The 13,384-nt window shown below is 38.0% G+C and overlaps 1 protein-coding gene across 1 annotated transcript in view; it reads left to right on the top strand.

Moving 5' to 3' along the window:
- Pds5a (PDS5 cohesin associated factor A) overlaps window positions 1–13,384 on the top strand; it is a 115,323-nt gene that overhangs the window by 54,402 nt on the left and 47,537 nt on the right. The window contains exons 12-17 of the mRNA XM_028882242.2: window positions 684–835; window positions 2,358–2,471; window positions 6,287–6,368; window positions 7,183–7,231; window positions 8,027–8,166; window positions 12,486–12,601. Of these exons, the coding sequence (XP_028738075.1) occupies window positions 684–835; window positions 2,358–2,471; window positions 6,287–6,368; window positions 7,183–7,231; window positions 8,027–8,166; window positions 12,486–12,601 (653 nt within the window). The remainder of the gene's footprint in view (window positions 1–683; window positions 836–2,357; window positions 2,472–6,286; window positions 6,369–7,182; window positions 7,232–8,026; window positions 8,167–12,485; window positions 12,602–13,384) is intronic.

The following is a 13,384-nucleotide window of genomic DNA, read 5'->3' as shown; positions in this document are numbered from 1 at the left end:
GCTATATTCCTAGACCCCCCCATACTTTCTTTTTCTTTTTTTTTTCTTTTAAGAATTTTTTTTATTATTATTGGTGTATGTATGTGTATGTGACATCTGAAGAGTTCATGTAGCTCCCAGGATTGAAATCTGGTCACCAGGCTTGGCAGCAAGTGAACCACCTCACTAGCCCCATTATTTGCTTTAATCTACAAAGTGAGGAAGTTTACTAAAGATAAGCAAAAAGGTTCTTAACTTTGTTTTTCCAGAATTCTTGATACTGAACTTTGTTCTTAATCACAGTTAATCTCAAGGGTATATGATTAAGAACTAAAGCATTGTGGCCTTTTGTGTATAGAATAAATTATTTAATTTACGCTTTTTATTTTTACCTTCTATTCACATCAATATTTAAAGAATTGAATTGAATGAAATCTGTACTTTGCTTGGTTTGAGGAAGAATTAAAAAAATTGGTAGGTCACTTAGCAGTGCTGCCCTGTTAAATTTATGAAGTAGCTGATACCTTAGCAGGAAGAGTTGTCAGATGGTTAGTCAAACAGTTGGGCAGAGCTGCTGCTGAGAGGATCCACCATGCTGCTGTGAATGCACCCAGCTGCTGCATAGCCTAGCGCAGCCGTTGCAGGATTGTCGATTGGAAGATAGCTCTGGTGTCTGACTCATCTCATAAGTGCTATTTTTCTAGTGGCGAGTAAGAAAAGAAGCCATGATGGGTCTGGCTCAGCTTTATAAGAAATACTGTCTTCATGGTGAAGCAGGAAAGGAAGCTGCAGAGAAAGTCAGCTGGATAAAGGACAAACTTCTTCACATCTATTATCAGAATAGCATCGACGACAAGTGAGTCTAATATTTTATTAAAACTGCTTTTCATTTTTAAATACTTCTATTTAATTTTCATATAATTCATTTCTAAATATAGAAATAATTTTCTGTATATTTGTACATAGGGTGTTTAAGTATGAGTCTTCCCAAGATTGTAAGTAGCATTATAGTAGTAAAGTGTGTGGACTTGGGACTGAGGCAGGACAGATACTGAAATGTGCGTTCTGTCTTTTCTTTTTTTTTTTTATTTCAGCATTATAAAATGAGGAGGAGCAGCAATGCCTCCTGAGGGGCTATCATGTGGATTTAGGTACTGAGTGTCTGAATAAAGCAATGTTTGGGAGCCTCTCTCATTAGGTTATTTTTGCAGAACTGCTGCAACCAGTAGAGAAATTTTTCTCATTTCTTGAATGTTACTTATTATTCTATTTTTAAATTATGCAAATATTTGGTTTTTGTGAAATATTTTGCAATGTTTTGTTGAATTAGAGTGATGACTTATGTATCACTAGATATATGTATTGCATTGGTTAATGAAGAGCTCTTCTATTATTTTATTCTAGTGATATTGAATAATAAATTTAGACTGGAGATAAGAAAAGTCAAATGTGCATATTTTCAGGAAGTAATATGAGAAATCCTCTTGTTTTAACTACATGACAGCATGGGGAAACTGAACTACAGTCAGAGGAATTTAATAAAAAAAAAGATTAAAAAAAAGGAAAGAGAGTCAGTTGTTCTTGATATTATAGCTTCTTGTTAGTGCTACTTGTAATCTGTAGTTTCAACCTTCTGAAGATGAACTGGGACAGCCAAACACTTGTGTTTAAGAATGACGTTTAAGAAAACAAGGCTAGCCAGGCGGTGGTGGCGCACGCCTTTAATCCCAGCACTCAGGAGGCAGAGGCAGGCAGATCTCTGTGAGTTTGAGGCCAACCTGGTCTCCAAAGCGAGTTCCAGGAAAGGCGCAAAGCTACAAAGAGAAACCCTGTCTCGAAAAAACCAAAAAAAGAAAAGAAAAGAAAAGAAAACAAGGCTATATATAATTCCAACACTTTGAAGGCCTAGGCAGAGGTTTAAAGCAAGCTTGGCCTGGGATACGTGAAACTTGGTCTATTTTTTTTTAAAAAAGAAACAGTACCAATCTCTCCTCTCCCAAAACTGACAGAGAATAAGCAGGACCAGTGCTCTCACATGTAATCCCAATCCCAGCACTGGAAAGGGTAGGTAGGAGGAGCTACATGAGTTCAAGGCCAGCCAATGCTACAGTGTGAGACCCTTCACTTTGGAGTAACATTCAAGCATCCTCGAACAAATGTTTTAGGACAAATAATGAAATAGGCTCCAAATACAAACTAGATGTAAAGTACCTTACTGAGTCTCCCAAGGGAAAGAGTGACTGTGTACTGAAGATGTTCATGATTTATGTGCACATAGCTCTCACCAGTGGTGTAGTGACTTGATACAAAATGGTTAAATTCAGTTATCACCTCTTAAATAGCGTATTTGTTTTTTTGTGTGTGTTTGTTTTCCATAGACTCTTGGTAGAGAAAATCTTTGCTCAGTATCTTGTTCCCCATAACCTGGAAACTGAAGAGAGAATGAAATGCTTATATTATTTATATGCTAGCTTGGATCCAAATGCTGTAAAGTAAGTTATGTTTCAATGTCTCATATATTTCTTAGGTGGGGCTTTTTAATTTTTTTTAATATATGCATGTCTGTGTCAGTATGTATGTGTTTGAGTGTTCATGCACTTTTGATAATGATGTCAGTATTACGCTTTCAAGTATTCAGTCAGTTGTGTCTAGATTGATGTGTATGGGTATTTAAACTACCAGCCTTGGCTACGTATTGAGTTTAATGCTAACCAAGATACTCCATCTTGACTGAAAAGAGACAAGCATACAAGTTGACTGGGGTGCCAGGCATGGCGGCTCTATCCCAGCACTGGGGAGGCAGAGGCAGGTGGATCTCTGTGAGTTCGAGGTCAGCCTGGGCTACAGAGCGAGATTCAGGACAGCCACAGTTCTGTAGAGACCCTGTTTCAAAAAAACTAAAAAGAAAACCCACAACTGGACTTGGGTGAAAATTCATTGGTAGGTAGAGGTCTTACCTGGCATGCTGGCATGCACAAGGCCTTCGTTAAATCATCAGACACAATGCATAAAACACTGCAACTTCAGATTGATGAGAAAGTTGTGGAAATGGCAGAGTACATGGAAATATCACTTTTGACTTTGTCATTTGTTCATTCTAAACTCACGTGTGTTTTTCTTCATGATTGGAGAGACATTTATAGATATAGTGCTCTTTACCTCTAAATGTTTCAGAGTTGTTTAGTATGAACAAAAATATTCTCTTACATAATTTTACATGACTAAAAGTTTAAATTATCTGACAGTCTACAACTGTCTGTATCACACAGCATATATTTACACAGACATATACACAGAAATAAAATCTCTGAAAAAAGTTTTAATTTAATATTATACAATAATCTACTGTATTTAAATTTCCTCAGTTTTCCATGTATTCCTCAGGGATGAGTTTTACACCATCTGTGATTACATATTACATATTTAGTTTTTACATTTTTTTAGAACAGTATTGCATAAATATTGTTTAGTTATTTTGTACAATTTGGCCTCAGTGTGGGTTCTTCCAGTGTTTTCTTGTTGGATTGAGATTATGCCTTTTCATTAGAAATTCCACAAGCTAATGCTAAGACCTTGAGACATTGCAGCAGTTATTCGTCATTCTTTGAAAGCTTAATGGTGGAAGCTAAGGCTCCTTTAGTTGTCTAAATCCTGCTATTCATTGATACAATTTATATTTCTTTATCCTCCCTTCCTTTCATCAGGGTCTTATGTAGCCCAGGCTAGGTTTTAACTTGCTATGTAGCTTAGGATGACCTTTAATTTTTAAGTGTAATGCTGGCATTACAGCATACACTTTGAACACAGTTTATATAGTGCTAGGGAGGGACCACAGAGCTTTGTGCATGCTAAGCAAGTACTCCACTGCCTGTCAGTCCTCCAGTTATCTTTATTTGTAAATATCTAAGTCACACAATAATTCTTAGAAGTGCTCTTGACAGCTGGAATAAGGAGGGGATTTGTATGAGGTAGGTAATCTCTTTCTTTCCCTGTCTGTCTTGACAGGGTCTCTTGTAGCCCAGGCTTACACAGACTAACAGTTATCTGCTTTGACACTAAGTGCTATGATTACAGGCATGCCCCACCCTACCTGGTGACACTTGAATTCTTCTTAATTTTTCAGTCTTTGTGTGAGTGTGTGTGCATGTGTTCAAGTGCAGATGCGCGGCAGCATGGATGTAGGCCTTAGCAGACAGTGCAGGACTCACTGCCTGCCTTCCACCTTGTTTGAGACATGATCTTTTGTTTACCTAGCATATGCCAGGCTAGCTAGTAGCCCTCCAGCTTCCAAGCATTCTTCTGTTTCTGCTTCCTGTTTCATCATAGGATGTAGACGCATTTTTTAACAGTCTTATTAAATAAAAAACACGGAGCCAGAAATTGGGGTTAAAGCCTGAGAGAGATCAGAGGAATAGGAAGAGCCACCAGCCAGCCATCTCACCAACTCTGCAGCGTCCAAAAGCGAGTTACTTCCTGTCTACCCACGCCTGTATGCCTTGCTGTTCTGCTATCTGATTTGCTCTCTGTCCAGCTACATCACTTCCTCTTCCTATCCATCTCTGTCACTTCCTGTCTGTCTGTACAGACCTCCATGGTTAACTAATGTTGGAATTTAAGGCGTGTGTGCGGCCACACCCATAGACCCAGACAGATTCCTGCCTCCCAAATGATAGGATTAAAGGCATGTGCTAACATTGCATGACTTTTGTGTTTACTTACAATGACTGGCTTTTTCCTCTGATCTCCAGGCAAATTTTACTTATTAGAGCACAAAATATCACAATAGAATGTTGGGATTATTAGCATGGATTAATGCTTTCTATGCATACTGGGATATGAATGAAGGCAGGTCTTTATTTGTATATAGCAAATATTTTCCACTGAGCATTTCCCTAGCCTGGCATTTAATTTTTTTTTTTAATTATGATTACATGACTTCCTTCTTCCATTTCCTCCCTCCACCCATTTATTTACCCCCTCTCCTTGCCTCTCCTTGAATTCATGGCCTCTTTTTCTTTACTTCTTAATGTGGGGCGTTATACTCATGTGCACACAGGTACCTAAATATACAAACACAGCCTGCTGAGTCTGCTTGTCGTTACTTCCTGTCTGTGATTTCAGGACTGCCCTTGGCCTGGGCTTCCTTCTAGAGAGAGGGTTTCCTCCCTCTCGACATTCTCTTCGTTGCTCATAGTTCTTTGTCAGGGGAGGCCCTGAGGTTTCACTCTCCAGTGTTCACGTGTCTATTAGTGGTGTCCTTTCCAGGGCTTGTTTAGGCAGCCTATTGAGATACTGTTGGTAAAGCTTCCCTGCCCGCTCTGAGAGGTACAATCTCCCCAGATTTCCTGGTCCTCTGCCTCCTAAGATATTTCCACTCCCCTGTCTGATGTTCCCTGAGTCCTAGTTACCATGGTTATGTTTTAGATAGGTGAATTAGGGCTGGTCACAATAATTACTTGGTGTTTGCATTTTGATTGATTGTGATTTTCTGTAATGGACTCCATCTGTTTCAGAAAGAAGTGTCTTTGATGAGGGATGAGAGCTACATCTACCTGTGGAATAAATATTTAGAATACAGTTAGGAATTATACCAGTTTAGCAAAGTGGTGATACTATTTTTATCTCTAAGATTTATGACCTCAAACCTGGCTAGGTTTCTAGAACCAGGCATGATTGTCTTTCCTGTTGAAGGATAATGATAGTTAGAGAGCTGTTGTTTACTAAAAAGATATGAGTGCAACTATTACACCCTTGAGAATATTGTGCCTTGTCAGTTGTGGTTCATAGGTATCACCGCTGTGTAGAACTACTGGTTTGTTTCCTTCCCTTGGAAGCTTGTGTAGCAAGTTCTGGTACTAACAAAGCTAGTCCTTAGGGAGGAAGCTTTCAGCTAACTCTTTTAAGCAGTTTTCATCCCTCATAGGTCTGTTTTTCTGGCACTCAATAATCCTTTGTCATTTATTTATCTGTGGTGTACTCCAGTTTCTATATGCCACCCACTTATGCTCTGTACACCAGACTTCAATACCTTTCATTAGACCAGTACTTTCTAGCTCCCTCTGCTTAGAATTAAAGCTTTTCTTTCAGTCAATTTATGACTTGCCTGGCAAGATGAAATTGATCCTTTGAACCCAGACATTCCCTCTCAGTGGTAAAATACCTGCCCAATATCAAACCTCCTTAAGTTCTAATAAACTGTTGCTTCATATATTTATATTTGAATATAGAAATGGTATACTTAAGTCACGAAGTGGGACATTTTGCAGTGCTGTTAAATGTGTCTTTTCATGTTTATAACTATGTCCAGAGCTCTCAATGAAATGTGGAAGTGTCAGAACATGCTTCGGAGCCATGTGCGTGAACTGTTGGATTTACACAAGCAGCCTCCAGTAGGTTTATGATTTTTGTTTTCATTTACAGATTAAAAGTCAGTATTTATTTATGTTTTTTAGTACAGCATATGTAATGAAAGTATCTCAAGGTATTTTAATTTCCAAATGTCAGTTAAGCGGTTTTCAGAGCTAAATTGCCTTTTTAGTTTGTTTCTTTTCTTATGTGTTTTCTGCTTGTTTCTTTTTTTCAGGTTTTTTTTTTTTATTATTTTTTTTAGCTTAAGCTGGTCTAGAAATCACTATGTTGCCCAGATTAGCCTCAAATTCCCAACAGCCTGCCTTTCAACCTTTGATAACTGGGATTTTAGTCATATTTACTTTTCTTACTATGGTGACAGAATACCCAACAAGATCAAAAGTAACTTAACGAAGGGGGAGTTGTTTTAGCTTGCAGTTTTAGGGCACAGTCCACCTAACCAGGAATGTGTGGCAGGCAGGAAGAGTATAAACCAGCTGGTCATGGTGTTGAGGCTGATTGTTGGTTCCTGGGCTTAAGCAGTCCTCCTACCTTAGGAGATGAGATGACAAGTAGGTTGCTACCACACCTGCTCTTCAGTCTTGGAATGCTTTCCTGCTAATGTCTCCTTCTTTCTTCTCGTAACATTTGTTGCTTTTCTACTGTTCTTTGCTAATATCTCTCTCTCTCTCTCTCTTTCTCTCTTGCACATGCCCACAGGCATGCTGAAGAGGGAGGTTAGCCATAAATTTATCATAGTCTAACTATGGAACGTTATCCAGTGTTTTAATTTCTCTTACAGAAAATTGTTAATACAAATGACTGGTTGTTCTTTTGTTTTTGTTTTAATTTCAGTCAGAGGCTAACTGTTCTGCCATGTTTGGGAAACTGATGACCATAGCAAGTAAGTATGTTTATTTACCCAATGAGCATTTAATAAATATCAAACAGGGCTTTCACATATTTTATTTATGTGCATGAATGTTTTGCTTGCATGTATATATGTGCATCATCTTGTGTGCCTGTTCAGTTCCTTGGAACTGGATTTAATCACAGATGCTTGTGAGCCAATATGAGGTGGGAGGAATCAAAACTGGGTCCTTTCCAAGAGCAACAAGTTCTCTTCCCATCTCTCCAGCCCACCTAAAACAGGTTATTATTTTAACCAATGGACCTATGAATAAATGGTAAAAGATGATCCTTAATTTTGTCTTTAAGAGCCATTTGTCTAGCTTTCTTTTAATTGTTCACCATTATTTATTTATTTAATAATATTTTGTTATTTTTAATTATATGTAAGTATGTATGTCTGTGAGTACATTCTGTACGGAGGTGGGAGATTTCAGATCCTCCTGGAGCTAGTGTGACAGGCAGTTTTGAACCACCTGATGTGACTACTGGGTCCTTAGCAGGAGCATTAGTGTTTTCCTTGCATGTATGTCTGTGTGAGAGTGTCAGATTCCCCTGCAACTGTAGTTACAGACAATTGTGAGCTGCCATGTGGGTGCTGGGAATTGCACCCAGGTCCTCTGGAAGAGCAACCAGTGCTTTTAACCGCTGAGCCCTCCCTCCAGCTGCATCCCACCCCAGTGAACACTCTTAACTACTAAATAATTTCTTCAGCCCCTCACCAATGTCTTAAAGATACTTTTAATGTAGTTATCTTTCTTTTCTAATATTTATTCTCTTCATTTTACAGAGAATTTGCCTGACCCTGGGAAAGCACAAGATTTTGTAAAGAAATTTAATCAGGTTCTTGGAGATGATGAGAAACTGCGGTCTCAGTTAGAATTACTAATCAGCCCAACCTGTTCCTGCAAACAAGCTGACATTTGTGTGGTTAGTGAACTATGATTTTATAATAATTTCTTCTAATAACTTGGAGAAATCTGTATTTCATTACATATATATTTGTGTGACTTTTAACTTTAAGGTGGATACTAAATTACTTAGTAATATATCCAAATGCAACTAAATTCTCCTTTCCTAACACTCTCCAGCCATATTCCAAGAAAGGAAAAAAAATCAGATCTGAGCCAGAAAGACGGGTCCTAGGAAATGACTAAGATAAAATACTTTTTATTTAATGTGTGTTACTTCATTTAAGAAATGGAAAAGAATTTTCAAGATGTTTTGTATGCATGCACTTCCTACTTTTGTCTCTGAACATGGACACAAAGCCTGGCAATAATTGAGTTATAGTCATGTCGTCATCCAGGGTTTTATTTGTAGAGGAAATAAATTCCTATGTAGACTTCTCTTCTGTCTTGCACTCCTTATTTTCTAGGAAACCAGTATCACAGAAACTCGGGGAAGAAAACTTTATTTGTTCGTGTCTTCAGTAATTTGCAGAAGATATACATTATGCTAAGACTAGGCTTAAACATGAATAAAAGATTAGCATTTTGGTTACTTATTTTTACCTTTTTTCTGAATAGGATTAGAGTTGATAATTATTTAAATATGTAAAGAGGGATTAAAGACTATAATAGATGTTCTTAAAAATTCGTCTAGGAGCATGAAACAGTTTTTATTCACTGTGGGGAATCTAAAGAGATTCTTATGTAAGAGGGTGTGCTGCAAGGCCCGCCCACCTAGAGAAGAGAACTCTTCTTTGCCCAGGTTTATTCATGGCCAGGTGTCCTGATATTTTCACCTATGCACTTACCTGAATAATTTATTGCTTTAAATATTACATATATTCCTTTGGTAATTAGAATTTAGTAGTATTGTATATTGCAGAGGATCTGCTGATACAATTGGAGTGATACAGTGAAATGATTTAAATACCCATGAGAGCTTGTGGTTTAAAGTTTTGCCTCTAAGGACAATGAAATGTTGAACATTTTTCATGCTTCATAGCAGGTTATAGTGACTGACCCTCTGTCTCATAAATGCATGATAGTGTCATTCTTTGCGAGAGCAGTGCAGGAGCTCATGATCATGAGGTGGCTTTGTTACTACTGTACAAATCACCTGAGTTCAGATGGCCAGACCCCATGTGAAACATGGTCCTGTCAACACTACAGAGGAAAAAACAGATCCTGGAGGGCTTACTGTCCTACTCACTGTCCCTACACATGCACATCACACACACACACACACAATACAAAACAAACAAAATGCCACATACACAAAATGGACCTGGAATCAAGGGAAACTTTTGATTTGAAAAAAAAAAAAATAGGAATATAACTTGAGTTTAATAACAGGGAGTAGTATGAATCCCTTGATTATTACACCAAAAATATTTAATAGGTTTCAAAAATGGACATCTATGGGCTGACTTCATGGCTCAGCAGATAAAAGTTCTTACCCCTAAACCTGAGAATCTGAGTTCAATCCCTGAAACCCACATGTTGGCCAAGAAAACTGAGTTTCATGGTTGTCCTTTGAAATCAACATAAGTGTTCATTCATGCACACACACCACGTATGCCTACACAAGGGCACTCAAGCCCACACAGTAGATAAATAAATAAGTACATGTAAATCTTAGACACCAGATGTCTGTAATTAAAATGTCCTTGAATGCTCTGAGCAGGCAATGCATGCAGTCAGTGTTTCCTGCTTTATGAATCAGGAAGATGGAGATCAAGACTGCATTTGTGAAAAATAGCTCAATAGGTAGGCATGATCTGTTTGTCTGAATCCCAGCCTTCAGGAGGCACGGGCAAGAAAATCACCATGAGATCATGATCAGTGCAATCCAGAATGAGATCCTCTTTGTTTGTTTGTTCGTTTTCAGTAAATGAGTACGACAGAGCCAGTCAGATAGCTTGGTGGATAAAGGTACTTCCTGTGAAGCTCGATGGTCAGACAGTAGAATCCCTCAAATTAGCCTCTGACTTCCACAAGCCCTCCATGGCATATGCCCCCCCCCCACACACACACACTAAGGAGGTAAATGCAATTTTAAGAGCCTGCTAATGGTTCTTGCTTTTCTCACCTTCCTATTAGCAAGCACTGTGTAACTTGTATATATTATTTAAATCACCCCTGTTCTTATATGTAAAATCAAAACACAAGATCCTGTAAGCTGCAGGGGTCAGGGGTGAGCATTGTACTGTGTAACACTGTAGAGACAAGGGGGGAGAGTTATTGGAGGCCCGCATTAGCTGTGTCTTACACAACAAAAAATAAGCTTATGACCCTAGCACTTGGGAGGCCAAGACAGGATTGAGAATTGGAGGCTAGTCTCTTACTAAATTTATTTTTCCCTTGATCAAGTTTACACTGGTTTAATTTATTGCTAATTTTAGTAATTGTATTATATATGATCTCTTCTTACCCAACTTGTAGATTAAGTGACAGAAATAGGTCACTGCTTTGATAATGAACACAGCACCATAAGTGTTGGAATAGAATTATATACGGAAGAGCAGCACTCACCCCAGGTAGGGGTAGAAACAGGTCAGAGAATGACTTATTCTAGAATAAGTGACTCCTGAGTTGAGTCTTAAAGGATCTGTAAAAAATAAATCATTGTTTTAACAATAGAATTACATTTCTAGTTTGGGGAAATGAAAACTTCTTTGTAAAAATAGAAGATAACTAGGTCCAGTGCTGTTCCTCAGTGGCAAGCTCCCATCTCAGTTCAGTTCTACAACCTAGAGTGAATGGGAAGAGCTGCGGCCGAAAGGTTTCCTTGGTTCTCTACATGCAGGCTACAGAATGCATGCACCACATAAACACACACACCAGTGATAATCAATAAATGAACATTTAAATTTAAAAATAGGAGATGACATTCTCTGTGACTTGTGGTTTGAAATCTTGAGTTTGCACCTGGTTGATGTGTGTTAACACAGTTAAATCACCTGGAAGGCCTAGAGAACATAAGATTCCTTTCTTTGTCAGAGATAGTTGATATAATACTGCCATCTTAAATAGCAACAGTTACTTATATTCATGAATTCAGAATAGTGTAAAATAATTCTGTTTACACTTTGTTAAAATTTTGAAAGACTACATGTTTCTATTTCTCTCTTTTCTTGTGTTTTTCCAGAATTGAAAAATATTGCCGTTCACCCACTTTTGAATATAGCCACTCTTCCCCCTTTTTGTGTGGTTTGCTTTTTAGACCAGGTTTCCCTGGCCTAGGCTGCACTGGAGTTCCTGTGCTTGGTGCTTCTGGAGGGTCCATAGTAGCCCACATTTATGTATTTGCCATTGTATGTCTGCTACATAATCCTCTCTTTGCAGAATTTTTATTAATTATTTTTATTTTATTTTTTTTTTGTGGGGGCAAGAGGACGAGTAAGTCAAGGAGTCAGTTTTCTCCTTCCACCATGTGGATCCTGGGGATCAAACTCAGGTCGTCAGGCTTGGCAGCAAGAACCTTTATCCTCTGAGTCACCTTGCTGCACTTTCCTCTGAGAGAGAGAGAGAGAGAGAGAGAGAGAGAGAGAGATCGAGAGAGAGAGAGAGAGAGAGAGAGAGAGAGAGAGGGGAAAGAAAGAGAGAGAAAGAAAAAGAAATTAGTGCTGGATTGATAGCATTTATGAGCTCCTACTGCTCTTGCAGAGGATTAAAGTTCAGTTTCTAGAACTCACATAGAGCAGCCCACAACTTCCTGTAACTCTAGTTCTTGAGAGAAGTAGCTCTGATACTGTCCTTTGACCTCTGCGGACACTCCACTCAGGTGCACAAACCCTCACTCACACACATACATATACACGTGATATTAAGCATTAAAAGAAGTTAACTGAATGAAAACCCAATATTCTATTAAATTATGAAATAATAAAACCATTTATGCATAAGTGTAAATGTGAATTTTTTTTCAATAGAGCATTTATGTTATTACAGTAAATAGGAATTTTGTAGTGGGAGAATAAGCCAAAATCAAAAATCCTTCAAAACTAATTCATCTTTTCTTGTTTTTCACTGTCTAGTGATTGCTCAGTATGTACATTTTAGTCAGGATGTAAAACAAAAAATTTTTTAATTTTATTTTATTTTACAATATAATTTAGTTCTACATATCAGCCACAGATTCCCTTGTTCTCCCCCCTCCCACCCCCTCCCATTCCCAAAGAAATTGTTTTCATTTCTTCATGCTTTGGAATTTTTCAATGCTTGTCTACCTATAGTCATTCTTATTGTGAAAAACTATAAAGTGATTAAACTTACAGTAAACCTTTTTTTCTTTTATAGAGGGAAATAGCCCGGAAACTTGCAAATCCTAAGCAGCCAACCAACCCTTTTCTAGAAATGGTCAAGTTTCTGTTGGAAAGAATTGCTCCTGTGCACATTGATTCAGAAGCCATAAGGTAAGCCAGAAATTGTATGCCAAATAAATAGATGCTCATCCAGAGTGCTTGGTTGTGAGTGCTGGACCCACAGAGATCGGTCCCTTTAATGATAGAAGTGTACCCACCATTCAAGTACAAAGAAGGATGGCCATCTTAGCATTATTTATTGCCTTTTACTTTTTATGAGTTCTTGCGCTTAGATCTGTTCTGTATGTGCTAATTTTAAAAATCCTAGAATACACACACACAACAAAAAGAAAATTTTATTTCTATATGATTACTTACTAAAAGCCAAACTTTCTCAAGAATTTTGGTGGTCATGTTATACTCTGTTACGTCTTGTTTTATCACTGTGGAATTGATGGATGAGAATATAATGGCATTTTGAAAATGAGGATGTGTTTGTTTTTTTTTTAAAACCTCACATTTTATTTCTAATGATTTACTATTCTGAATTTCTATGAATGATTCTGTCTTGTAGTGATCATTGTTTTCCATGTTTACATACTTAGTAGCACTCATTGGTTCCTAATCCAAATATCTCCGGAAATATCTGGAGACCTCGTCATGGTACTCAAGAAAGTACTGGTTACTCCATCTCTGTGAGTCACTGCTAGGGTTGTATTAAAAGCCATGTTCTGCTCATTCTCAAGGGTTATCATAACAATAGCACTGGCTGGCAGGGTGTTCAATAGAATTCATTTTGACATGGTTCTGGAAACAGTCTCAAGATCAAGATGTCAGCAACTTTGACTTTTTTCTTACTGGGAGCCATCCCTGGAGTGGGCTAGGTCCCAGCAG

The sequence above is a fragment of the Peromyscus leucopus genome, chromosome 10, assembly GCF_004664715.2.
Source record: "Peromyscus leucopus breed LL Stock chromosome 10, UCI_PerLeu_2.1, whole genome shotgun sequence".
In the NCBI taxonomy this organism is placed as follows: Eukaryota; Metazoa; Chordata; class Mammalia; order Rodentia; family Cricetidae; genus Peromyscus; species Peromyscus leucopus.
The sequence above is the reverse complement of the archived record's forward strand: the minus strand, read 5'-3'. Positions and strand labels throughout refer to the sequence as shown.